The sequence below is a fragment of the Elgaria multicarinata genome, chromosome 17 (assembly GCF_023053635.1).
Source record: "Elgaria multicarinata webbii isolate HBS135686 ecotype San Diego chromosome 17, rElgMul1.1.pri, whole genome shotgun sequence".
NCBI lineage: Eukaryota > Metazoa > Chordata > Lepidosauria > Squamata > Anguidae > Elgaria > Elgaria multicarinata.
The window spans coordinates 7,672,947-7,700,685 of NC_086187.1; the positions used below are offsets into that span (position 1 = coordinate 7,672,947).

General features: G+C 46.7%; 1 protein-coding gene and 1 non-coding gene across 2 annotated transcripts; one reads left to right on the top strand and one right to left on the bottom strand.

The window, feature by feature from the left end:
• Positions 1 to 5,857: 5,857 nt before the first annotated feature.
• Positions 5,858 to 27,739, bottom strand: TEKT4 (tektin 4). Its single transcript, XM_063143126.1, has 6 exons — positions 27,165 to 27,739; positions 26,180 to 26,250; positions 18,968 to 19,111; positions 18,227 to 18,449; positions 13,433 to 13,587; positions 5,858 to 6,184 (listed from the first exon to the last, which is right to left on the bottom strand). The coding sequence occupies exons 1-6, from the start codon at positions 27,696 to 27,698 to the stop codon at positions 5,968 to 5,970; spliced, it is 1,344 nt and encodes a 447-aa protein (XP_062999196.1). The 5' UTR covers positions 27,699 to 27,739; the 3' UTR covers positions 5,858 to 5,967.
• LOC134410412 (U4 spliceosomal RNA) lies at positions 25,590 to 25,733 on the top strand. The gene has a single exon (XR_010026262.1). It is a non-coding gene; the product is annotated as a U4 spliceosomal RNA (small nuclear RNA).

Sequence of the window (27,739 nt, forward strand, 5' to 3'; positions counted from 1 at the left end):
CAACCTTTTAAGTATTTGAAGAGTGCTCTCATGTCTCCCCTCAATCTTCTCTTCTCCAGGCTAAACTTGCCCAGTTCTTTCAGTCTCTCTTCATAGGGCTTTGTTTCCAGACTCCTGATCATCGTGGTTGCCCTCCTCTGAACCCCCTCCAGCTTGTCTGCGTCCTTCTTGAAGTGCAGTGCCCAGAACTGGTTGCAATACTCCAGATGAGGCCTAACCAGGGCCGAATAGAGAGGAACCAGTACCTCACGTGATTTGGAAGCTCTACTTCTATTAATGCAGCCTACAATAGCATTTGCATTTTTTGCAGCCACATCACACTGTTGGCTCATATTCAGCTTGTGATCTACAATTCTAATTAGCTCAACTCTGATGAAGTTTCAGGGTGAAAAACACACTTTTTAAATTTTACCACGAAGGTTTACAGAAGGGAAAGATTGGTTAATGCACCCACCTCTAGCAATCACCAGAAAAGGATTCTCTTATGAATCTTAACAGTGATAGAGCAAGAAAAGATGGAGGTATGCTTTGCCAAATAAGGAGCAAGGAGGACAGGAGGGTGGTTGAAGAGAGACTGAGGGGAAGGCGGGGGCCGTTGGTGCATGCGCACTTGGTTGTGGGGGAGGGGTTCCTGCCTAAAACGCCATTAGCTTTAGAAGTTTCCCGGACGAGGTCTCTGCGCAGGCGCAGAGCCCATAGGTCTGATGCACAGAGACCACAATGAAGAACAGCCAAATATAGAGCAATATCAAGAAAAAGGCTGGTGAATAAAGTCAGAGCAGGTATTATTTACCTTTTTCAGAGGAAAGCAGAGTTCCTTGTTGGTCAGGGCCACAGAATAGGGCCTCCTCCAAAGCAGCAATGGATGAAGCTCCACTGGGGCTGAAGCTGTGTGTGGGACAAGGAGGCATCCAGGCAGAGTGAGGAGAGAGGTCAACCCTGGTTCGTGGAAGTGGCTTCAGCCCCAAAGGAAGGGACAGTGCTAGGAGCAGATGGCGAGGAATGGGCAGCAGGCAATGTGAACACCGGGAGTATCACAGGTAAATAGAACGCCTCACAACAAAGGAAAACAGGCTTAGGGAAAATAATCCAGACTTTAGGTGTTCTAGGAAAAGACGGAAGAGGCTGGGGAAGAGGCAGCACGACAGGCACGGCGTCATCTGCACACCAGGCATGGTGGGAGTGCACTAAATCACTGGTGTGATGCAGCTCATATACAGCCCCTGAGCTAACACAGCTTCTTACCAAAAACAAGAGGACACACAACTGAGACAGAAATACAGAGACCAGGATGGGCAACTTTTGGCCTTCCAGATGTTTTGGCCCATGACTCAGAGCATCCCTAGCCAACAAAGCCAATGGTGAGGGATTACAGGAGTTCTAGGATTCTCCAGATATTCCGGCCTACATTGGCTACACCAGGCATGGCGAGAGTGTAACTAAATCGCTGGCGTGATAGAGCTCTAAATCTCGTCATGGAATGCAGGGCAGGGTGTGCAACGTTTGTATAGAGCTTTTTGGAGAGATTTCATCTAATGCTGCCTATTTAGACAAGGAGATACCTTGAGAATGGGCAATTTCCCTTCCTCACTTGCCTGGGAGTAAGGCCCATTGCACTCAATAGGGTTTACTTTTAAGTCAACATCCACAGTATTGTGTCTCACCCAGCTAACAATCCATGTAACATGCAGTGGTACAAGATGTCCCATCACCTGCTGCAGGAGGACGCAGGCTGCTGTTGCCATATTCTGAATCCACAAAACCGGGACAATTTGTGGGTTTTTTTGGTGGAGGGTAGGATTGTTTTTTAAAAACTGAGCAATATATAAAGATCTAGGAAAAGCCCAATTTTTGCAGAGCCCGATTTTTCAATTAAAACATCAACTGTAAAACCAGACATCTTAAATTCACTGCAACTTACTTCCAAGTAACAGATTTGAGGCTTCCAACCCAAATCCAAGGAGGTGGGTTTTTGAAGGGTGATTTTTTTAGTGACTTTTCTTTCCTTTCTCCCCTCTCTCCTTCATCCCTCGTCCCCCACAAAACTCTCTTTCTTCCCCCACAAATAACCCAGCAGCTCCGCCCCGCGCTTACCCTACAGGTCTGACCACAACCAGCCAAGCTCACCCAACTCCTTTGCATTGCATGGGACTCAGGTAGCCTGAGGAGCGCACGTGCGCCTTTCCTCCCTGTGGTTCCTCTTCTAAGCGTCCGCAGGCGCAATAAGGTGTGTCACGGTGAGTGACTCAGATGAGCCTGTGGAGGAGCGGAGATGCTCTGGAAAAGGCACCAGATTGATGTGTCTTTTTCTCTGCTGCTGCTGCCGCTCCACTGAGCAGGCTCAAGGCACCATTTTGGAGGTCAGAATTTCTCCAGCCAGCTGGACCAGGAATCTGGGATTCTTGCCCAGCCGGTCGGGACATTTCAGAATCTCGTGGAAATCGGGACATTCCTGGTTTTCCGGGACGTATGGCAACCCTACCCCCACACACTGTTGCTGCCCACCCTCCGGTGCCTTCTCCCCCCAGAACAAGAAATCAAGTTCGCAAATTCTCTGGAGAGATGCCCAAATCCAACTGCTGTGCTTTAAGGAAGAACCCCTTAAAGCACAGCGTATGGGTCTAGGAAAGTCTCCACAGAGGTAACCTGAGCATTCTTCCCAGAAGGAGAGGTCAAGCATGCGAGCTCTACGGACCAAGAAATTGGGTGGGCGGCCTCTCTAGTAGGGGTGTGCACGGACCCCCCACGGGCCGATCCGAAAATTTCAGATCGGTCCGCTCCGCGCCGCTCCGCCTATACTCCGCTCCTCTTCGCCGCGGAGCTCCGGCTCCAAATCGGAGCTCCGCAGTGGAGGGGAGTGGCGCCAGGTAAGGCCGGGAGAGGAGGGCAGGGGGGTTACTGGGCCCTGCGGCAGAGCCCGGTAAGGGACCAAGGGAGAGGGGGGCCTTACCTGCCTCCGTCCGTGGTCCGTCGGCGTCTTCAATTGAGCCCACAGTTCAAACAGGAAGTTTGGGCCGCAAGCGGCCCAGACTTCCTGGTTGAACCACAGGCTCAATTGAAGACGCCGACGGACCGCGGACGGAGGCAGGTAAGGGAGAGGAGGGTGGAGGGGGTTACCAGGCCCTGCTGCTGTCGCCGCATGGGCGACAGTGACAGCGGCAGGGCCCGGTAAACCCCACTTACCTTTCCGGCGGAGCTCCGGATCGAGGCGAAGGATCCGCCTTCACCTCGATCCTCTTCGCCACACTCCGCTGGCCCCCCAATCCTCTTTGCCTCCGCCTTAAGGGCAGGCGAAGCCCCCCACTCCACTCCTGCTTCTCCGGTCCGATTAGAAGTGGAGCACATCCCTACTCTCTAGAGATCCATGTCAGCCGCTTTGTGCAGCTGACACTGCTCTCCAGGCAGGCCACCCACCCCATCCCCTCACTTTGGGGGAGTCCTCAAAGTGAGAGTGGCTCGTGTCTCAGGAGGTGGAGAGCATGTTAAGAAGAACTTACCAGGAGGTCTCAGATGGTGACTTAAGCAATCAAGTAGTTTCATAGGGGAAGCATGTAATCAGTAGTCATTTATAAAACCATGCTAACGTTGCTTATTTCTTTGGGTGATGATTCACAATATCCTCCAGAGAGAGATTGCTGAATGCCACCTTATCAACCAAGTGTCAACAGAACTAAGAATCTAGCCTGCAATTACTCAGCATTATTTTTTTTTTAAAAAAAGAAGAAGACGCAGAAAGAAGAAGCAAAGTTTCATAAATGCTTTAATCTCCCAGCAGGCTACTTTGGCAATTAAATGAGAAAATGGCCTCCAGTGGAATTTCAACGTCTAATTGGCATCGCCTTCAAATTCCGCTCGAAATGCGTGAGTGTAGCAGCCTCTGGGCTTACTGTTTCCCTCGCATGAACCAGAAAATCAAAGATCAATACTTGCAAAGATACTATTTACAAGCTCATTGCAGGGAGGCTACGGAAAGATACAGAGCATAAACTTCTAATCCAACACTTTTTGAACCTGCCCTTTCAATGAAAAGAACTAGTTTCTGGCATTTGAGTTATTCTTTCATCCTAGATGCATTTCCCACCCCCACCCCTCCATTTCACAGTGTGTTCCCCGTCTTGGTAATGACTTGTTTACAAATATTTATCAAGCCTCTCAGAAAAGATGAGAGGACTCAATGCACTGACATCTTATTTCCTGCGTGCGGAAACCGTCTGGAGGCTTCAAAAAGCCCTGAAATTCGGACTCTGTACAGGAACATGTCCTATGGTGGCTGACCGCAAGTTGGTGATTTCCAGATGGGTTGGACTACATTTCTCAGTATACCTAGGATGACCATATGAAAAGGAGGACCGGGCTCCTGTATCTTTAACAGTTGCATAGAAAAGAGAATTTCAGCAGGTGTCATTGGTATGCATGTCGCACCTGGTGAAATTTCTTCTTCATCACAACAGTTAAAGCTGCAGGAGCTATACTGCAGCTATACTGTGACCAGATTTAAAAGAGGGCAGGGCACCTGCAGCTTTAACTGATGTGATAAAGAGAGAATTTCACCAGGTTCCCCATATATACAAATGACACCTGCTGAAATTCCCTTTTAAATACAACTGTTAAAGATACAGGAGCCCGGTCCTCCTTTCCATATGGTCACCCTAGTATACTCCAACCAGCATGGGAAGACCGACAAGCTGAAGTTCCACAACCAACCCTCCTAGGCGTCTTTGCTCCAAGGTCCCATTGCTCACGGCTACCTATTTCCCTCCAGAACAGGAAGCCAGTTCTGTCTCTGGGGCCACAAACTGATGACCCAAACTTTCGGAGGCTTCTTAAGTGTGGGGAGGAGAGACCATGGCAACACCTATATTTTCCGGTTTTATTTTTGCCCTTTTCATGTCTTCCTCTCTTGACAGCTTTGCGTTACAGATAGTGTCTCCAACTCCTTCTGAACTTACTCTGTCTTCCATCCATAACCCACCTCCCCTTGCCACCAACCTTCTATTGCACAGGGGCCTGTGCAGAGATCCTTGTACACAGATGTCTCCTCCTGGTACATGTAAAGATCTGTGGATTGGGACCAGAATCTTGCTCCAAACAAAATGGCGGCTCATAAGAACAGAAGAAAAGCCCTGATGGATCAGACCAAGGGTCCATCTAGTCCAGCACTCTGTTCACACATTGGCTGACCCATCTGTCGACCAGGAACGCACAAGCAAGACATGAGTGCAACAGTATCCTCCCACCCATGTTCCCCAGCATGGACTTACTGCCTCAGATACTGGAGGTCGCACATGCTCTCCCTAAGCTCTCCCTAAGCTCAGCCTGTTCCCAGACCTGGAAAGAAGAATGGGTGGGAAGCTGGTGGCCCTTCAGTTGTTTAGCCTACAACTCCCATCATCCCTCACCATTGGCTATGCTGGCTAGGGATGATGGGAGTTGTAGTCCCCCCCCCAAAAAAAAAACCCTGGAGGACAGTCACTCTGACAAATCCAAGATGGGTCAGGCAAGGTCTTCTGGCAGGGGTGTTCAACCCACCCAAGTCTTGGCCGATGGAGAGGAAGTCTGGTCTCCTCCTGCCTCAGGATATATACCTTCCTGGAACTTTGTAAATGTCACACACAGACTACACAGACCACAAGGAAACCATTGCTACAGCTTGAGATCTACAGATTTAAGGCCTCCCGGTCATTTCTGGCTGAAGCGAGATTTGAACTCTGGACTTACAAGCTTACACTGCATTTTGAGGACCCCCCGAGCCAGCATTTTACACACCACAGATAAAATAATGCAGCCTGTAGCAGACAACATCCAACAACACTTCTGCATTTTATTTCAACCAAAAGCAAAGTTTATATTCCTATGTAAATGCATTCTTGGCTGCACTAAACAAGTTGAGGCTTCTCTTGTCTGCTAAAAGGGTCCTAAGACAAAAATTCATTACTTGCTTGCATCCCTCTAGCTGAGGGAACTTTCCTACTGATAGCCTGCAAGTTTAAGAACGGTTGGGTACCGGGTGCGATGGGCCATGCATTTCTGCCGGTCGATAAAAATACTGTTGGCCTTCACGGCAATCTCCTTCTCCAGGCTCATCCGCGTGTCTTCCAGGTTCCTGAGCGCCTGTTCCGAGTCCAGAAGCTTCTTCTTGAGAGCCTCAATAGATGCCGTCAGTTCCTCAACTTCGCTGATGAGCCTGGATGCAACGGATGAGAGCAATGCATGTCAGAAGCGAAAGGCTTAAGGAATAATAGAATAAAGATGGAGAGGGCGGCGTGGTGGTGTCAAGGCAGCCTGGAAACCACGTTTTCTAAACAGGACAAGAGATCCCCACTATCCAAACAAGGAGATTTAAACACAGAACTATGCTGATCACTAAGAGTGAAAACTGATGCATGTTGAGACAGAAAAAAAAGTCCTACAATTCCCAGCATGCTGGGAAATCGTAGGATTTTTTTCTGCCTCAACGTGCATTGGATAGCGCCCTAACTCTTATTCGTAATCATATGAATCTGATGCTGACTTATACAGCAGCCTCCCCACAACGTAGTGCCCTCCAGATGTTTTGGACTACAACTCCCAGCATTTCTGGCCATGGGCCATGCTGGCTGGGGCTGATAGGTGTTGGAGTCCAAAATGTCTGGACGGCACAAGGTTGGGGAAGACAGAGACAGATAATTTGTCCAGGACTGAAAGATGACACTTCTCCGGGGGTCTCTGGGTGGGCGATGTTTTCCAGCCCTGCTCCCTCGTGAGGCTAAAAGAAAAGTCACTTGCCCAAGAGCCTTAGTCCAAGGCAGAGGTGAGGTCTGAGCTTCAACACATAAAAACACTCTTTGGAGCACAAATAAATATGGGGCCATTTATACCGTGCTGCTTTCACTACTGTTCCCTCCACCAGAAACCCACAGGTTCACAGCTGGAAGCAACAAGAACAGCGATACATGGCAGGATTAAGCACGGCGATAATCCTGACACATGGCGATAATGCGCAGCAAAGATTGAGTAACAGTGGAACTGTCTAAGTATGTTTTTTGACAATTCTGCACAACTTCGTAGCGTCGAAAGCCTATATCTGTGCAGCTACAGTCCATTGAGTCTTTGCATTATATATATATTGGCTGTCCTTACTTTCGTCCCACAACTGTACTGTACTTTCGCCATGGCCAACATTTGCAAGCACTCACCTAGGTATCGCCCCCTACCCTGCAGCCTCGCACATGCGCAGAGGTGTGTACAAGTAAGGCATCCTAAGCTACACTCAAGCCAGAGCTAACACATGCACAAATTACTGTGGCAACAGCAGAGCGAAGTAAAAATACACAGTAAAACCACACCTCGAAAATGTGGAGCTTCATGACAACCCCCCCAATGTGGATACGAATTGGTGGCTGCATCATGTAAACACAGATACACCACTTCGCTGCCACGGTGGAGTATACAGCATGTAGACAAGCCCCGGGTGCTGGAGGACAGCCCTTTGCTTTGCAGCATGCCAGGTCCAAAGGCCATTTGCATGCATACACACTTTGGATTGATTATCGCTCCATAAAGAGGTGTCCAGTGTATCTTAGTCGGAACCCAGATGCACTGTGGAGGAAGCAGTCAGCACAAGGCATGTATCAGGTTCTTTGCTTTGCTTTATTTCTGCCCCCATTTACCATCACATATGTAATCAATAAACTGTTAAACTGCTCCATTTCTGGCTTTGCCTCTCTTTGGCTTATCATAGAATCATAGAATCATAGAATAGCAGAGTTGGAAGGGGCCTACAAGGCCATCGAGTCCAACCCCCTGCTCAATGCAGGAATCCACCCTCAAGCATCCCTGACAGATGGTTATCCAGCTGCCTCTTGAATGCCTCTAGTGTGGGAGCGCCCACAACCTCCCTAGGTAACTGATTCCACCGTCGCACTGCTCTAACAGTTAGGAAGTTTTTCCTGATGTCCAGCTGGAATCTGGCTTCCTTTAACTTGAGCCCGTTATTCCGTGTCCTGCACTCAGGGAGGACCGAGAAGAGATCTTGGCCCTCCTCTGTGTGACAACCTTTTAAGTATTTGAAGAGTGCTATCATGTCTCCCCTCAATCTTCTCTTCTCCAGGCTAAACATGCCCAGTCCTTTCAGTCTCTCTTCATAGGGCTTTGTTTCTAGACCTCTGATCATCCTGGTTGCCCTCTTCTGAACACGCTCCAGCTTGTCTGCATCCTTCTTGAATTGTGGAGCCCAGAACTGGATGCAATACTCTAGATGAGGCCTAACCAGGGCTGAATAGAGAGGAACCAGTACCTCACGTGATTTGGAAGCTATACTTCTATTAATGCAGCCCAAAATAGCATTGGCTTTCTTGCAGCCATATCGTACTGTTGGCTCATATTCAGCTTGTGATCTACAACAATTCCAAGATCTTTCTCGTTTGTAGTATTGCTTATCGTGAATCTGTTTTGATAAGGATCCTGACAAGATCAGGAACCCAGCTTGACACCTACAGTACGAAACCAAGGTAAAAACAGCATAAAAACGTAGTGCATTAATTAAGAAAACCAGAGACCCATGGTGATCACGGATTCTGGCCCTTGTCTTGGGTAAATTGTTCCACAAAGAATTCCCCTCTCTGGACTTTTAAGAATAGAACATGCCTGTTTCCCTTTGGGAATACCTGATTTAGGAAGTAGCCTGTTACACACTTAATGGCAATTCCTGGGTTGTTTAATCCGGGAATGTTTGGGGGCCAGCAGCATGAACAAATGCACTGCCTCCTGTGTGCCCATCACTTCTGCTTTGAATCAACAACCAAGGAACAAACCATGGGCGATTGCTGGGTTAATTTCTGGGTTGTTTTGTTAGATAAATGTTCTTCACCCAGGGACAGGATCCAATCAGCCCCAAAGGGGCAACCAGGATGATCAGAGGTCTAGAAACAAAGCCCTATGAAGAGAGACTGAAAGAACTGGGCATGTTTAGCCTGGAGAAGAGAAGATTGAGGGGAGACATGATAGCAGTCTTCAAATACTTAAAAGGTTGTCACACAGAGGAGGGCCAGGATCTCTTCTCGATCCTCCCAGAGTGCAGGACACGGAATAACGGGCTCAAGTTAAAGGAAGCCAGATTCCAGCTGGACATCAGGAAAAACTTCCTGACTGTTAGAGCAGTACGACAATGGAATCAGTTACCTAGGGAGGTTGTGGGCTCTCCCACACTAGAGGCCTTCAAGAGGCAGCTGGACAACCACCTGTCAGGGATGCTTTAGGGTGGATTCCTGCATTGAGCAGGGGGTTGGACTCGATGGCCTTGTAGGCCCCTTCCAACTCTGCTATTCGATGATTCTATGATTCTATGAAAGCACGACTCCACACTTCAGCGACAGAGGGTTTATTGATTATAATAAACTGATAATTATAAACTGATAATTATTGATCATTATAAACTGTGCTATGATTTATAGATCTGTGAAACATTTTAGAGGAGGGAAATGTTAGCATAAGCGACTCCATTTTCAAAAGGAAACTATGAAGCAGCCATTATGCAGCAAGCGAGGAGTCACGTACCCGAGGGTGTCTCCTTGGGTCTGTCTTATGCAGCAAGCGAGGAGTCACATACCCAAGGGTGTCTCCTTGGGTCTGTCTTATCTAACAAAAACAAGAGCCTCAGATCCAGTGCAAAAGTTAGCTTACAGTAGAGCAAAGGGATTGTTTAACAAAGATTAGCTATGCTCCAGTGTTACGTTCTGATTGGTTCACGCTGCTACTGGGCACTGCCCTTTGCAGGCTTCAAATGCTGTACTGAATCCTCTGCTTCTCTGTCTGACTGCTCGCTTTCAAAGAGACTCAGATCTTGATTATAATCAATAACGTGCTTTTGAACCCTCTGTCGCTGAAGTGTGGAGTGGTGCTTTGGGGCTGATTGGATCCTGTCCATGGGCGAAGAACATTTATCTAACAGTTTAACCCCTGAACAAGCCAGAGTTTCCAGCTTTAGATGTCGCAATAACAATCCAGGAACTATGCGTCCCTGGGTTGTTGATTGAAAGTGGAAGCAACGAGCATGTGAGAGGCGGCACACTCATCTGCCGCCACTCAGCTCATCATGTGTGAACCAGGTCTCTGTTTCTATCAACCCGGAAGGGAGAACTTGGAGTCATTATCCCACCTAGTGAATTTCAGCTTGCTCCTGTAGCATGGAAGATGGATGATTTGCTTTCCTTAGAGCCCTTAGAGCACATCTCTAATTTCACGGCACTGTGGCAGACCGGAAAGTGAAAACACAGCCGGCTATGTCAGCTTTCTCTTCTTTGTTGTTGTTGTTGTGTGTATACATACATTGGCGATGGGAGTTCTATGCAGACAATTTTCCCCATGTGTGGTTTGCAGAGCGCTAAGTGTCTGCCTCATTACTTCCGCACCAGCAGTACTCAAGAGTTGATAACCTTTTTGCTTGTAATGACAGGCAACAATTTGAAACATCGCACTAAATAGATCTTCGGGTTTTTGGGGGGTACATTTTAAAGGATGGTTTAATCGGATGTTGTGACTCCGCATCAGTCTGTTCGGTATGATTTTCTACCTCAAGTGCAGTGTTTGAAGTTCCCCTTCCTCTTTGCTGCATATTAAAAGGATCAACATGAGTTGGGCCTGAACAGAACAGGAGCAGCTACAAACACACGTCTAACCACTTCGGGGAGTATCCCAAGCAGATCCACCAGCTCTTAGCATCCATGTTCCTGACGTAACCTCCAAAGCAAGCTGGAAAAATGGGTCTTTAGACACTAGATTTGTAGGCCGATTTAATGCCAGATGATGCACCTTTTCCGAGGACTGATTCCGTATCGGAGGTCTCAGGGGGCACATACCAGGGGTGGGTGTGGACAAAGCCAAATGGGCGTGGCTAAAATACCCACACATCCACCCATTTTAGTTATCAGCTGGTAACTAAGAGACATTTCTATTTCTTCGAAGATATTTTGAGAACTGATTTTGAGGCAGGATAATGAAGTAGGGATTATTCTCCTCTGACCCGCACCTGCGATACCACGGGGTTTGGCGGTGGAGCAATGCCAGCTTAGTACCATGAAGGCAGCCTCTTGGAGCTTCATCCCACATACCTGTTTCCCTTGAATTATCCTCTACAGTGCTAAGCTGTCATTGTTGTTGTTGCTACGGGGCGGCTAGATCCTTTGCGTACCAGGAAATGGGTTTAAGGGGGGAAATGTTAAAAAAATCATAAAAAATCAACGGATGACCCAATCCAATTCAAATTTAGTATGCTTAAAGCTCTCCTTAATATCTATTACTATGCCAATTTTGATGTCTTTATCTTTAAAGCTTACACAAATGTAAGCATTTGTTTATTTTTTCTTCAAATCCTGCTCCTGTGCCCCAGTGGCCGCTTGGAAAATAACCAATGATACGCTTGAAAACTAGTAGCAAAATATTGCACTTCTTTTGGTTAAGAAGGGCAATTAAAGCAGGATGCCTGGGAGTACTTCATAATAAAAGCAGATCATAAGCTGGAAAACTTCGGAGTCCTTTGCACGCAATTCGCAGTGATTGCACAGTATAGCACTGGTGTGATAAAGCTCTTGGACACGAGACAGCAGGCTGCATTCAGCTGCCTTGTGTTCATGTCATATATCAGCTGAGAGATTCTATTTCAGCGGTATATAAATGTTAAAAATAAATATATAAATAAATATTTGAATTATTATCTGCTTGGTGCTGGTTTTGTCCATTCATTCTAAGTAACATAGATCTACACCTTGTGTCAAATTATTATGATGGCTATATCTGTCTCGTACATTTATACCTCGTAGGACCCACAGTGACATTTGTTGTGGTCATTGAGATAATGTGGAATAAAAAAGCAGGAAATTGCACCACGAAAGCAGTATACGGAATGCGTAACGTGCCTCAACAGTTATCGGTCCACTTCAGTATTGCTCTAAAGCAGTAGGGTAGATCTAGACACTTTATAACATAAAGTCTTGCATTCGTTGGTTGCTTGTTCATACATCCGTTTATTTTGGGCGGTCCCCTTGGGACATGTCAAGACCTATTGTTTTGGGAGAGGGTGAGGGTACCAATAATTCTATTCCGTTCCATTTCTGAATTCATCTGTTTTGTTTTTTAAATCCTCTCAAAATACATATTTAAATGCATACTTTAGTTCTGCTCAAGTGCCTAGGACAGCATTGCAACATTTGAAGATGCATAAAATCCAATGCTTAGCCGAGTTCCAAACAACGTTATCATCTCCAGAAATGCTGATTCTGTCATGTCATCTAGGAAAGCCTTCTCCAACCCTCCAGATGTTTTGGGCCACAACTGCCAAGGCTCCTGAGCATTGGCCGTGATGGCAGGGGCTGATGGCAGCTGAAGTCCAAAATCTCTGGAGTGCACCAGGCTGGAAACAAATTCTCAAAGGTCAAATTCTTCAAGCATCCAAACTCTTGCCTTTTACTCTCAACAGCATGGAATCCAGGTTTGATCCACTGAGTTGCAATCCAAGGCCTTTCTCTAAACACTGGCTCAGCTCAGACAATATGTTAGTCAACGCAGTGTGAAAACTCTACTCCACGGTTGTGTTTTTATTATTTCTTATTTATTTAGAATATTTATATACCACTCCCCATTGAAAAATTTTGGAGCGGTGTACAAGGTAAAATGAAAATAAAAACAGAATCAAACAGTTAAAACAAAATTTAAAAAGAAGCAGAAATCAGAAATCCAAGGCTGCATGTTAAAGAAAGGCTTCTTGGAATAAAGATGTTTTCGGGAGGCGCCGAAAGGAGTACAAGGTCGGAGCCTGCCTGACCTCCAGAGGCAGGGAATTCCACAGGAGGGGCGCCACCACGCTGAAGGCTCTTCCCCTGGTGGATTCCAATCGGAGGATGGATCTAGGTGGAACCACCAGGAGCAGGCCCTCGGATGACCTCAGTGACCGGGCAGGTAAGTACTCCCCACACAACATGTTCTAACTCCACCATAGTGTGATTGTGGGCTACTGTGGAGTTGAGTAAACTCCAGTGCGATGTTTGATTGACGGTTCCTCCTTCCTCTCTCCTCCCCCAGTCCTTCCAATGGTATCCCATCTGCCATTGCTGCAAAAAAACAACCCCAGCAGCTCTCCTAGAGCGGCACTCGCTCCTTTCACTGCTCTTGCCAGGGAACTCTGTAGCCAGTGGGAAAAGTCAACGCAACACAATGGAAAACTCCACACACCCCACCACACAACACGCAACATAATGGTTGAGCAGGAACTCTCCTCTGCACAGCATGGATATTCAGCGTGGAGTATTTTCCAAAATAAAAAAACTCCACCATGGGGTGGAGTTTTCCCGCCAGGCAACGTATTTCTCAGCGGTGGTGTAAAAACTCCACCATGGACTTCTTAAACCACCGTGGAGGAACGTGTTGTCTGAACTGAGCCAGTGGCTGCGATGTGGCTTACCTGAACTGGGCAGCATCTCTGCAGAGATCAACGTTGGGCCTAAATGAACGATCGAACAGCCTCGTCTGAGCTACTTTGAGTGGCGTTTCTTTGTCTTTAATCGCTTGCTTGAGGGCAGCGATGTTGTGCTCCTGCTCCCCGATCTCCTGAAGAGTCTGTTGAAAAAGAAGATCGGGTGTGGGGAGGAATAGATTAGAAATATTGCAGAGCTTGGCTGGAAAGCCACAGAGACATGTGAATCCTTTGTCTATAAAGTACATCTACTTGCAGGATCCTGTTAAGCAAGGGATGATGCCAGTTTGCAAGCAAAAAATAAAAGGTAGCTGCTTTTTTAAAGACTTAAACATTTCAGCTAGGAAAGCTATTCTGAAAGCTGTGCTGCAACACTTCAAATGGAAAACAATTTGCAGGTGTAAAGGGCACAGGCTGTGGCTTTGTCAGTGACACTAATTAAGGGACTTGATGTAGCTAGCTAGCCAGTTGCCATAATCAATTTGTGAGTCTTTAAGATGCTAGAAGGCTGTGGGCAGTGAAACAGTGCTGGAAGGTTTCACAATATGAAAGTCTTTGATTAGAGTAGTGAAAGAGATACGTCGCTGGTTCCGTGTTGGAAAACCAATGAATCTTGTCTAAATGAATTGTTCCTTTTCCTGTTGCACATCCGGAGCCTTTAAAATCTGCATACTATCAAGAGATGCCAGGTGTGTCCCCAAGTAAATTGACAATCTCAGTGTTTTATTCAGGAGAGCACTTCACGGGGACTTGTAGGATTGAGAGCACCTTCGCCCTTCAGCTTCCACACTGCCCAGGTAATGAGGAGCGGGGGGGGGACAGGTAAACCTTGAGGGGCTGCCAGCAATTCGTGGCTTCCCCTGAGCCCATCTCAGCTGGGGGGCAAGGACCAGTCACTGTGTCTTACCTTGGAGCATCCAGGGTGTGGCATCCACAGCCCACCCTTCACCTGTGGTGGGAATAGGACTAGAGAATAGGACTATGGATTTGGATTCTGGAGGAGCCCAACTCCGAGCGGAGCCACTTGTGGCCCCAGGCCTCACAGAATCATAGAATAGTAGAGTTGGAAGGGGCCTATAAGGCCATCGAGTCCAACCCCTGCTCAATGCAGGAATCCACCTTAAAGCATCCCTGACAGATGGTTGTCCAGCTGTCTCTTGGAGGCCTCTGGTGTGGGAGAGCCCACCACCTCCCTAGGTCATGGGTTCCATTGTCGGACTGCTCTAACAGCCAGGAAGTTTTTCCTGATGTCCAGCCGGAATCCGTCTTCCTGTAACTTGAGCCCGTTATTCCGTGTCCTGCACTCTGGGAGGATCGAGAAGAGATCCTGGCCCTCCTCTGTGTGACAACTTTTCAAGTCTTTGAAGAGTGCTATCATGTCTCCCTTCAAACTTCTCTTCCTCAGGCTAAACATGCCCAGTTCTTTCAGTCTCCCCTCATAGGGCTTTGTTTCCAATCCTCTGATCATCCTTGTTGCTCTCCTCTGAACTCCCTCCAACTTGTCTGCATCCTTCTTGAAGTGTGGTGCCCAGTACTCAATGGCCTTATAGGCCCCTTCCAACTCTACTATTCTATGATTCTATGATTCTACTGTACACAAGACTCAAGATGAGGCCTAAGCAGTACTGAATAGAGGGAAACCAGTATCCGCTACGCATACCCATCTCTCTGGACCTAAAGGTTATTTTCAGAGCCCCTCCTCCAAGGAGCCACATATACGTCACCCAAGCAGAGGACAAAGAAGGACATGGATTTACACATGCCAATTTATACCTGTAGATACAAATTTAGAAAAGCTGATGACACTTTAAATAGAAAGACGATCCCCTCACCCTAGTGGAGGAGCCGGTGACCAAAGTGCCTACTCAGTCCAGGTGCTTACCTGGCGATGGAGAACTTCAAGGCCCTTGTTCTCTCTTTTTGGGGTTTTTCATCTTTAAACCGGTCTAGGACCGTCCAGCCTTTCGGATAGAGGATGTCTTCAAATAGAGAATTGCCCTCTATGAAGTAGGGCACATGGTCTCCTACCGGAAAGTCTAACCTTTCAGCAACCTTTCAGCAACAGGGGAAGACCTTTTTAGCCCCCTGGGCATTTTAAGAACTTTTTGAGCACTTCTAAATCTTAGCACTTTTATTTTGCTGCCGGTTTTGCTCCGGTTTTGTGTTCCGTTGCGTTTTTACTCTTTGTACTGGTTTTAAACGTTTGAATTAGTTGTATGTATTTTATGGTGTTTTCATTTGTGTTGTACTCTGCCTCGATCCAGAGGGAGAGGCAGGTAACAAATAAATATATTATTACTATTATCTCCGTTTTGCTAGGCGCTATTTTCATCCACTGTTTGCATTTTATGCTTTTAATGCCCAGAGAACTTGGCTTATTGGGGGGGTTAAAAGTGAAATAAATAAAGTGAGGGGATGCAGCAGGCCTTGAGGTACTGAAACTAAGGCAAAGCAAGAGTGGGAGACATGCAGCCCGCAAGGTACCTGCGGCTCCCACCCACCCTTTGAAGATTCGGTGGGGGGCCCAAAATGTTTTTTAAAATGTTCTTCTTTTTTTGGCAAACAATATGGCATCCGGAACATTTGCAGAGTGCCCGAAGGGTCGAAATCCGTCTGCCTGCACTGTTTATTGCCCCTGTGCTAGCTGGCATGGACAACTTCAGGACTCCTTTGGCTCTCCTTTCTTATGGTTCTTTACCTTTAAACCAGACTTGGGCCAGATCTAAGGATATGACACTTTGAAAACTGAATACGGAGTGTGACCTGGGCCTCAACAGCTGTCACTACTGTTATAAACCGTTTTAAAGAAGTAGCGTAGATCCTGACCTGGACAGGAGTCACATCAGCCCTTTAAATAAAGCAGTGGTGGAGAAACAGGTGGAGGGCCTTCTCTGCTGTGGCACCCTGGCTTTGGTTTGAGCTCCCTAGAGAGGTTCGCTTTTCAACACCAGGTGAAGACCTTTTTATTTTCCCAGTATTTAAACATTTTATCATCTTAGCCTTTTAACTTCCCTGTCTAAAATCTGTACTTTAAATCTCTGCATTGCTGCTTGGCTTTCTTCTGGTTGCACTTTTATATTGTGTTTTTACATTGTGGTTTAAGTTTCTATACTTTAAATTGTACTTACGGTTTTTAGTTTTGTGAACCGCCCAGAGAACTTTGGCTATTGGGAGGTATAGAAATGCCATAAATAAATAAATAAATAAATAAATAAACAAACTCAATTTCAGAAACGCTTGAGGGGTGTGATGGGGAAGGAGGCAGAGCCAAAATGCAAAAGCATCTCAGCATAAGCTTAAAACTCTTCCTGCTCACACCTAACCCTTAGGAGAGGTATTTCAATCTTTGCGAATGGGATGGGAGAATGGCTGCACAAAAGCAGGGAACCCCCAAACAACCTGCAGTTGGGGAAAAGCAGGGAGGTCACGGGAAGGGGAAGGAGGCAGGGCCAGCTGGACCCACACAGGGCCGAATGGGATCTGTGGACCTGAGGTTGAGCACCCCTGCTTTAAGTGATGAATGTGCATGTATGATCTGGCCCTATTTCATAGCCAAAGTTTTCCAGTATCAGAGGCAGGAAGCCTATATACACTAGTTTGCTGGGGAACATGGGTGGGAGGGTACTGTTGCACCGTGTTCTGCTTGTGGGTCCCTGGTTGACAGGTGGTTGGCCCCTGTGTGAACAGAGTGCTGGACTGATCTAGCAGGGCTCTTCTGTTCACTGCACTGGCATGGGGCCAAAGTGAAAGAAAAATCACTCACATTGCATAAAAGCTAGAGAGAAAATGGTAATTAATAATAATTAGTGTACAGATGGAGAACCTTTCTACCCTCGGCCCAGTGAAAGCAGCCAACATAACCATCATGGCCCAGATGTTGCACAATTCCACTCTAGCCAGCCTGGCTGTTGGGCTGATCCAGAACTTTGAAAACTATGACTCTCTCCGTGAATATTTATCCAGGCTCAGAGACGCTTCCTGCCAGGTGGTTCTACATGGACCGATGGCCCAGTGGGAATCTACACTGGTGTTATTCTAACGTTTTGAATGGGTTACTGTGACGCACAGCGTCACGTGACCCTGGGTCTCCAACGTTGTAAATGAGTCGTACTTACAGGTTCTGTTTCTTAGTTCCAGCGTGGCTACAGATTCATGTGCCTCCTTCTACAGGTATCAGAGCTGCTGGGTTTGCTCCACCCACTTCCTGTTCTCCTTCCTTCGCCCCGTTTGCTATCTTATCTGCAAGCCATGATTTATTGGTATTGGTGTTGTTGTTGTTGTTGTTTTAAAAAAGACACATATTTAATATGGTGTTTTGTTCCTTTTAACTTTGATGGCTCACTGCTCCAGCATCAGTTGGGATGTGGAGCAGTATATAAATATCGTAAATTTTAACATGTAAGGTTTTAGTTGTTTGTGCATGTATGTTTTAACATTTTATATATTCTTTTGTATATAGCATGCCTTTATACTCTGTGTATAACTTTTGTATATGTAATTGACTAAAACCTGTATTTGGTTGCCTTCAATAAATTGATTGACTTGTAAATAAATAAATAAATAGAAATAGAATAAAATAAGCAATTGCTGGTTAGGAGAAAGGGGTGGGGCCAGAGGCAGTGGGTGTGGCTATGCAAGGAACCCGAGAGGGCCAGACTGAGGCTCCAGGCCTGAGGTTCCCAACCCGTGAAATACAAGATGGCGCCTCTGATAGCCCTTCAAATAGAGAACTGCCTCCCTGCAAAAGAGGAAACATGGCCACAGAAGAGCCGAGGAGCGTACTTTCCGCAGATGGTGTTCCAGCTTGTGCTTGGCGTCCTCCATTTCCTCGCAGTGCGCGGCAAAGGCCTGGTTCACCCTGTCGCACTGCATGCGCAGGTCCTCGGACGTGTCGTGGAGGATGTTGTCGATCAGGGCGCGGAGGTTGATGGAGGCCAGTTTCTCCCGCTCGGACCGATAGATGTTGTCGTGGCTGTGCTTGGCCCAGGTCTCTGGCGTGGACGCGCTGTGGCGTGGACACGACCATGGCAAATGAAGGAGGAAGTAATGGGGAGACCGTCATAAATCTATGGTGTTCTGCACCCCACTCTCAGAAGAAACGGGGCCAAGATGGAATAGCATTTAAAGCGTTGGACTTTGGGGAGACCCAGGTTCAAATCACCACTTGGTCTTTGAAGCTCTCTCAGTGATCTTGGGCTGTTCACGATCTGTCAGCTTAACCCACCTCACAGGGTTGTTGTGACTTTAAAATGGGCAGGGGGTGGGATCATGTGCCATGGCTGAAGTTCCCTGGAAGGAAGGCAAGATTTTATTTATTTATAAAACCAACCTTCATTCTTACAATAGAAAATTAGCATGAAGGGGGTGGGGGTGGTATGGAATGGAATGGAATGGAATATCTGGAATTCTGAACAGAGTCACTCCACGCTGCAACACTTTGTCACAGGTTCCAAGTGCCCTTACTTCTCATTACCTTTCTCCACTGACATCGGAGCCACCAGCCTTCACTATTTTGGTGCTCACCTGTCCTCGAACTTCGATGAGCTTGGGTGGAACTGGATGTTGGTGCTCTGGTTATTGTACCTCCCACATTTCTCATCGATGTTGTATGTTTCGATTTTGTCCGACCAGTCCATTTCACAGATCTGTTTGTGATCTCGATTCAGCCTGAAGAATCAGAACCGAAGATCACATTCATAGCTCACAATCATGGCCAAGTCACAATCCCAGTCACAACCAAAAGTGACAATCTCGTTCAATGCACAATCTCAGAACCAAAGGTCACAATCAAAGCACAATCCCTCACGGGGTTCACTTTGATTTCATAAGGAATACACAGTCCTACAAACCCAGCTGTAGTCAGCCGAAGGAAACGTCATCAAATTTGATGCCTAAGAGACAGGTCGTTTCGGAGTGAGAATGGGTGCAGTTTTTGAGCCATTTGAATACACTTTGGAGGATCGGTTTCTAAATGCTGTATAACGTGGAAATTAGCAGCACAATCCTGTATATCTCAACTCAGATTAGTTCAATGGGACTTATGCCCAGAAAAGTGTGCTTTGGATTGAAGCCCAGGTTTGCCTTCATGGTACAGATCAGTTCAGAACCAGAAATGTTCAGGAACCCACAAACCCAGCCCAGGAACCAACCTCTGAGTTCACTTTCACAGGCAAGTTGGATGCCACTGATAGAGATCACTTCTGGATTCCACCCCCCACCCCACTCCTCTCTCGCTCTCTCTCTACACACACACACACACACACACACACACACAAATTCTAAGTCGGAGTACAAACTTTTCTTCCTCCTGACACCTGGTGGCAGTTTAAAATTAAGGAATAAGAAAGCCAGCACCCTGGCATTGCATAATGCAACACTGAGAACATTTAAATCACACATCCAAAAGTAGAATCTACCCTTGACACAAACTTTAACAAGTGCAATTAAATCAATTAAAATATAATTTGAGAAACGCAGCTCTCAAGCAATTCAAAGTACATCAAGATCCCATTTTATATAAGAGTTGCATTTTGCCAAGAAATTTAGAAATATTAACAGGTATTATAGATACAGGCAGACGGGTGTAAAATCGGGCTAAAAGATAGCCAGTTGCCAGAGGTGAAATTTTATTCTATAGATTTGGAAAGTGTACACAAGTACACACAGTTGTGTTATGGGATACAGGCAATGTGGAGTTCAAGATGAACAGGAAACACAAGTGTGAGTCATGCTTCTAGTTCTTCACGCTGATCCAGAGTAATCGGGGTTCTTTTCTTGCACTTCATATACTTTGGAGCACAGGTTCCACCTTGGGCATCACAGATTATCATGAACACCAACAAGTTTCAGTCACATATACTTCTACCCCATCTTGTCATCTATAAAGAGGGATGGATGTCCGTCCATCCAACCGTCAGCATCATAGAGTCAAGACTATAAAACCTACATGCCTGAAACTTGGCATGTATACTAATGAATACACATCTGCACCTCATGTGTGTTTTAAATGCATTCATTAATTTTAATTAATTTTAATGTGTCTGTGGGATCGAAGCCTGCAGTAACATCATCAGCCACTAGTAGGGGCAAATGTCCCTAATTGGCACACAACTTTGCAGTCTGTCCAGTTTGAAGCCAGAGGAGGTTAGAAGGCCGAACAACAGAGTTACGTGCCAGCCCCACCCCACTGCTGTGAGGCAGCATCCCCTGGGGGTGGGGAGTCGATGGACCCCTCCCTCCGAGGACTGTAGGGGCACACCCTAGCTTGGGGCATGCCTAGGGGGCCCAGGGGGCATACCTCCACTCAGATAGAGTGGGCACAATGTGTCTAACTCTGAGAGCTGCGCAACATTGCTCAAAGCCATTGCTGTATCAAACTAAGGGCTATTCCAACTTGTACAAGGCTGGTCTGCCAGTGTTCAGGAATATCCGAGGCTGCTCTAATTTTGGTTTCTTAGTGCATACCGCCATCTGGTGGCAACAGTTCAAAAAGAAAACCACCCCATGTTTTTCTTTGACTGGCATTATTAAAAAGGAAGCCTCCAACTGTGATGCGCCTCCATCTCTCCCCAGGATCCTTCAAGGCATTAAGCGAAGCGCAGGAGCTGCGGGGAGCATTTTCCCAAACATGAGAGGAGCATGGGGTCACACGGGTTTGTGCACCTCCTCTCTTTGTGAGAGCCACGCTCTCTGCTCACCGACTCCATGCCGGCATGGTACCAAAATATATGGCCTGTGGCAATATCAGAAAAAATAACTCATGACTTGCTTCATATCTAAGGACAATCGACCTCGTTTGCTGCTATATGGGGGAGATTCGTTCAATATATGCACCACATCCAGATATACAACAATACATGTCTGCCTCAGCTTTGAGCATATGGATGTTGTAACAATAAATGAACGGAATACAGCACATTTATAAGTTAGTTCAATTGTATATTTAGTTACATTTATAGATATTTTTTTCTTTTTGTTGTTGTTGTTTAGTTACCTTCCCCCAAAATTGTATTAATCAACCTTTCTTCTTATCCTTTTACACTATACATATTTACATAACCAATGGATTGATTCTGGCCCGCTTGCATTGGCTGCCTGTATGTTTCCGAGCCCAATTCAAGGTGCTGGTTTTAACCTATAAAGCCCTACATGGCTTGGGATCGCAATACCTGATGGAACGCCTCTCCCGACATCGACCTGCCCGTACACTGCATTCAACATCTAAGGTCCTCCTCCGAGTGCCTACTCCGAGGGAAGCTCAGAGGATGGCAACAAGGGAGAGGGCCTTTTCGGTGGTGGCCCCCCGACTGTGGAATGATCTCCCCGATGAGGCTCGCCTGGTGCCAACATTGTTATCTTTCAGGCACCAGGTCAAGACTTTTCTCTTCTCCCAGGCATTTAACAACATAAAACAACGCTAAGTTTGTTTTTAACGGACCCCAGCACTGTTGTTTTATAAATGGATACTGTTGTTTTTTATGCTTTTTATGCTTTTAAATTTTGTATGTTTTTTAATGTTTACTGTTTTTAACTTTCATGAACTGCCCAGAGAGCTTTGGCTGTGGGGTGGTATATAAATGAAATAAATAAATAAATAAATAAATAAATGTTAGGGGATCGTTTGTATTCATCTTTTTTTTTCTTTTGCTTCCCCTTTTGTAACACCTTAAATAAATGAAAAATAATTTTGGGGGGGCAGAAACCCATGCCGCTTAGGGTGACACTGCAAGAGGAGTTAGGGTTGCTTCACACGTTCTGGTTTTTTAGGGGTACAGGTAAGGGTTGACTGAGACAAACACATCTTTGGAAGCAGGTGTATTGGACGGGGTTGTTCAGCAGTGACCTGGGAGAAGAGAGTGAAAGAATGAACTTGGGAGCATCTTTTTAGTAAGCATCCCCAAGAGAAAAAAGGAGAGACTTTTCAGAGACAGGCACTGGAAAAGGGGATGGGGGATAATCCCTGGGAAATGAAGGTAGTTGGATGGTATTAATGGACAGGAGGACCAGAATGAACAGCGCGTTATGTGACCGGGAAAGGTTCCTTCCTTGTCAATGCATTGTTTCAGAATATGGAGAAATCAAGAGAGAAAGGCAATGAGATGGTGGGAGACAGTGGAGGCTGGTGACTCGGGTGACAGTGGGGCAATGAATCCGCTCCAGCTTTCAGACAGAACCAATCAGAAGTCTAAAGGATCTATCCGAGCTCCGCACCTTGGATAGGTCCTTTAGATAGGGTGGCCATATGAAAAGGAGGACAGGGCTCCTGTATCTTTAACAGTTGCATAGAAAAGGGAGAGGGCTTTCTCTGGGGTGGCACCCTGACTGTGGAATGCCCTCCCCTTGGAGGCCCAATTGGCGCCAGCATTGATTGCATTTCGACGCAAAGTAAAAACACGGCTTTTTTAAATGCTTTTTTGGATGCCATGTTAACCATCAAGCGTTTGATGGTTAAACTCACTGGCACATTGTTTTAACTGTTTTAGCTGCATCTATTGCTTTTAAATTATATATTGTTTTAACTTGGATTATGGTTTAATTTGTTTTTAACTGTGTATATTTATTGTTTTATACTGTATGTTTCAATCAGTACGCCGCCCTGAGATCTTAGTGATATAGGGCGGGATATAAATATTTTAAATAAATAAATAAATGGGAATTTCAGCAGGTATCATTTGCATAAATGCAGCACCTGGTGAAATTTCTTCTTCAGTCAAAGCCACAGGAGCCCTGCCCTCTTTTGTATTTGGTCAAGATGGCAGGGCTCCTGTAGCTTTAACTGTTGGGATTAAGAGGGAATTTCACCACGTGCTGCATGCATACCAATTTTCATACGGTCACCCTACTTTAGAGTTCTCACTGGTTCTGACTGAAAGCCGGAGCGGATTCACCGCCCCACTGACATCAGAGCCACCAGCCTTTACTAGTGGGATACTTCCCCACCCTCACAATATTTCTTTGTCCTTAATTCCAATTAACCTCCCACTCATAATCTTCACTCCATCAAGTCTTGCTACCCTCTTGCTCTATGAAATCTCACATCCTCCCACCACCACCACGATGTTCCAAACCTACCTTTTGGCTTAGGCTGCAAAGCCAAAGTGAACTGAACTGAAACTTGTTTACCTGCAAGGGCTCAGGTGCATCCCCTGTTACCCCCATTAACTCAGGTGCATCCCCTCTCTATGTCTCCATCCCATCCCATCCCATCCATGGTGCAATCAAGTCAGTGCACGGTCTCCTAGGACTTTGGTATCCTGTGCAGATCGCTTTGCCCCTTATTGCAGTTGGTAACTATATTTGTTATTATAACTTTCATAACCAGCTGCAAGCTGGAGCAAAACTATCTGGGAAGCCAGATTCCAGCTGGACATCAGGAAAAACTTCCTGACTGTTAGAGCAGTATGACAATGAAACCCATGACCTACCTCTCAGGTAGGTTCCAGATGGTGATGCTTGGGGATAGTTGCTCTTTTAAAAAGGAGCTGTTGTATGGCATACCACAAGGTGCTATTCTATCCCCAATGCTGTTTAACATCTACATGAAACCACTGGGAGAGATCATCTGGAGGCATGGGGGGGCATGCTATCAGTATGCTGATGACACCCAAATATATGTCTCTATGCCTTCAATAACAGCATCAGCTAAGGACAGTGTGTCTCCTCTGAATGAATGCTTGGAGGCGGTAATGGGCTGGATGAGATAAAACAAACTGAAGCTGAATCCAGACAAAACAGAGGTGCTTGCTGTCAAGGGCTCTGACCTAGGTTTGGAGGTGTGTCAACCGGTTCTGGATGGGGCTACACTCCCCCTGAAAGACTGTTCGCAGTTTGGGGGTGCTCCTGGATCCGTCGCTCCAAATGACAGCCCAGATGGATGCGATGGCCAGGAGTGCCTACTATCAGCTTCGGCTGATACGCCAGCTGCGCCCCTTCTTAGAGTCAGAAGACCTAAAGACAGTAGTGCACGCACTGGTAACCTCAAGGCTTGACTTCTGCAATGCGCTCTACATAGGGCTACCATTGTACCTAGTTCGGAAACTTCAACTAGTTCAAAATATGGCAGCCAGGTTGGTCACCGGTATATCTAGGAGTGAGCATATTACCCCAACATTAAAATCACTCCACTGGCTGCTGATTAGTTTCCGGGCAAAGTACAAAGTGTTGGTCATTACCTTTAAAGCCCTAAATGGTTTGGGTCCAGGTTACCTGCAGGATCGCCTTCTCCCATACAGTCTGTCCCGCACACTCAGGTCCTCTGGGGAGAACTTACTTCAGTCAGCCAAGACTAGGCTGACATCAGTTTCCCAGAGGACCTTTTCTTCTGTCGCCCCTGGATTATGGAAGGGCCTGCCGGAGGATATTTGTAATATTAACTCCCTCTGTGATTTTAAGGCAGCTTTGAAGACTAGCCTTTTCTGGTAGGCCTACCCAGATTAATGTAAAATCAAGAATTTTTTAAAAATGTGTTGATTCCTGCACTAATGCTGTTCCCCGCCTCGATCCAAAGGGAGAGGCAGGTAAAAAATAAAATTAGTATTAGTATTAGTATTATTATGACCTAGGGAGGTCGTGGCCTCTCCCATATTAGGGGCCTTGAAGAGGCTGCTGGAAACCAATCTGTCTGTCAGGGATGTTTTAAGGTGGATCCCTGCATTGAGCAGGGGTTGGACTGGATGGCCTTAGAGCCACTCCCAACTCTACGATTCTACACGTACCTTTATTGCAGGGATAAGGAACCTTAGATTCAAGGGCCAAATCCAGCCCTCCTGGAGTCCCAGTTCCACAGAAGGTCATGCCGCCTTCTCCTGGCCTCAACCCCTTTCCTCAATTGTGGGTGGTTTCCTAGCTTTTGTGCAGGGTTTTTTTCCCCCATTGTAAAAGGTTTAAATGTTTTCCCTAATGATTAGTTCTGGCAGTAAAGAGCTTCAAGCTTAAATACGCTGGCATTTATATATGTTACATTTTAGCCCCTTTTGCCTTTGGCCGCCTGAGAGCTTCTCCAGCTCTGAGTCAGAACGGGTTCCAAGGGATCTCCCATCCATGCACTGACCAGAGTCCAGACCTGCTTAGCTTCAGAAACATGGCTACATTCCTGCCTCCAAGACTATGGGTATCTCTACATTTAGCGGGAGGGGATCCACATCCTTACTTTGCACAGTGGCAATATCATAGCCAATGAGGTTAATCCAAGATGCAATTATTGCTAACTGATTTCCCGCCCCCCAATATCCAGCCATGACAACTTCAAATATAGTCAACAATGGCAATTTTTGACAGTCTCTCCTGGAGTCTTTCTGCGTTTGCGACTGGCTCCTTTAGACGGCGATCACATGGTTTTGAATCGAAAACTTTCCCCTTTCAGAAATGCCATTCTGTTAAATGAAACAGATGGCATCTAGAGGCGGAATTATAGCACAACACCAGCCTTACACACTGCCAATTTCACACCATTAAGGTTTATTTCAGTTTATTTCCAATCTTTTTAAAAGCAGGATAAACGGGGGAAAGAATGGGAAACGTCCTGGAGGTTGACCTGCAAACTTCCGTGAGTTTGCAATAAATGAGCGTGCGATCAATCGCTCGTGTAGAGAAGTTCTGTGCCCTGTTACGCACGATACCAAAGTTGCAGGAAAACAGTTCGCAACACTTCACTTAGTTCTATTGGTCATGTGTTACACCCAGACCTAGGCTTACGGTTACGCAATGCAACAGGTGAACAGTGAAAAGGGCTCTTACTGCATCTGATTAACAGCTTGCTTCACCGTTCTTTTCAGGAGCTCCTGGATATTTCTGATGAGCTCAGCTTCCTAGATGAGAGCGGTAAGAGACATTAGTAGCAGGAACTGCAAGCCACATGCGATGGAAGGATGTCTTTTATAGTGTGCTGTTGGACACAAAATGTGCAGTTAGCGGGGAAACATGCAGTTGGAAATCTGATGTGCAGTTGAAAAAAGTGGTGAAAAAAATAAGACACGTCATGTGTATGTGTTTATTAAGAACTTAACAATAGACAAAGTCAGGAATGGCATGTAACACGAATTATATAAGGATGCAGGTGAGAGTCCTTGATGGTGTGACTGATGTTGTTGGGTCCTGTGACTGTGTTGCTTGAATAGATGTGGGGGCAGAGATGGCCCTTGGGTGTACTATTGCTGGTTATTTATTTATTTATTTATTTATTTTATTACATTTATATACCGCCCCATAGCCAAAGCTCTCTGGGCGGTTTACAAAAGTTTAAAACAATGAACATTAAAAACAGATATACAAAAATTTAAAAGCAGAAAAACTATCTACTTAAAAATAATATTGACATCTGCTTCAGGTTGGGAGGTTGTCTGGAGGCCAGGACCGGTCTGCCTCCCAAGGCTTGTGAGAGAGATGCGTCTGTGCTGATGATGGGCTGGAGTTCACTGATGCAGTGGTTTCAGTTGGGGGCTGTAGGTGACCACCAGTGGTGTACTTCTCTTGGTCTTTCATCCTTCCTGGGTATCTGTATGGCCCTGCCAATCTGTCTTTAAGTTTAAGGTGCTCCTAGTGTTGGTGATAATCTGTCCGGTCATGAAAGAGAAATAATGTGTTTGGCTGGGGCAGGTGTCTGACAGGGCATTTGTGCAGCTGGAAAATTTGCTTTAACCCACACACACCCCACCACCCTGCTGTGATTTTGAGAGAGCAGAGGAAAGCTGCAAAACGTGATACCGCCAACCCAACGCCCTACCTTGAGCAATTCTGCCTCCACCTGGTCCCGCACCAGGTCGGGGGGCTGCCTGCGCTCACGACACTGCAGATTGTCCGTGGCGATGCTGTAGGGGACCTCAGTGGCATCCAGGGCCCGCTCCAGCCGCAACTTCTGGGCCGCCAGCAGGTCGGTTTCGGCCGCCAGGTCCTCGATTTCTCTCTGGAGCTCCGACTTCCAAAAGTGGATGTCCTGCAGGCGCTCACCCACCTTGGCCGTGGAGTCCTCCTGGGTGCGCTGGGCCAGCTCGGCCGTGTAGGCCGCCAGGTTCTTGGACTCCAGGCGGCACCGTTCGGAGTGGTCGCGGTCGGCAAAGGCCTCGTGGTACTGGGCGTAGTTGTGCTGGTGCCATTCCTCGGGCAGGTACTTGGCCGTGCGGAAGCCGGCCGTCGCCAAGCCGCAGGAGGAGTCCGGGCCGGTGTTCAGAGCCGGCTCGTACACCTTCATGGGCAGCTCGGAAACAGGGATGCACTGAGGAGCCGGCTCCTTGGTCAGAAGCACCCCGGGGTGAGACATGACACCCGTAGCCGACGGCTCCAACCGCCAACCCAGCAAGC

Coding starts and splice junctions, on each gene's coding strand:
- TEKT4 (XM_063143126.1), bottom strand. CDS start 27,698: ATGTCTCACCCCGGGGTGCTTCTGACCAAGGAGCCGGCTCCTCAGTGC. Junction 19,112..26,179: donor CAAGCTGTTAATCAGATGCA/GTAAGAGCCCTT, acceptor CTGATTCTTCAG/GCTGAATCGAGATCACAAAC. Junction 18,450..18,967: donor TCATCGAAGTTCGAGGACAG/GTGAGCACCAAA, acceptor TCCACGCCACAG/CGCGTCCACGCCAGAGACCT.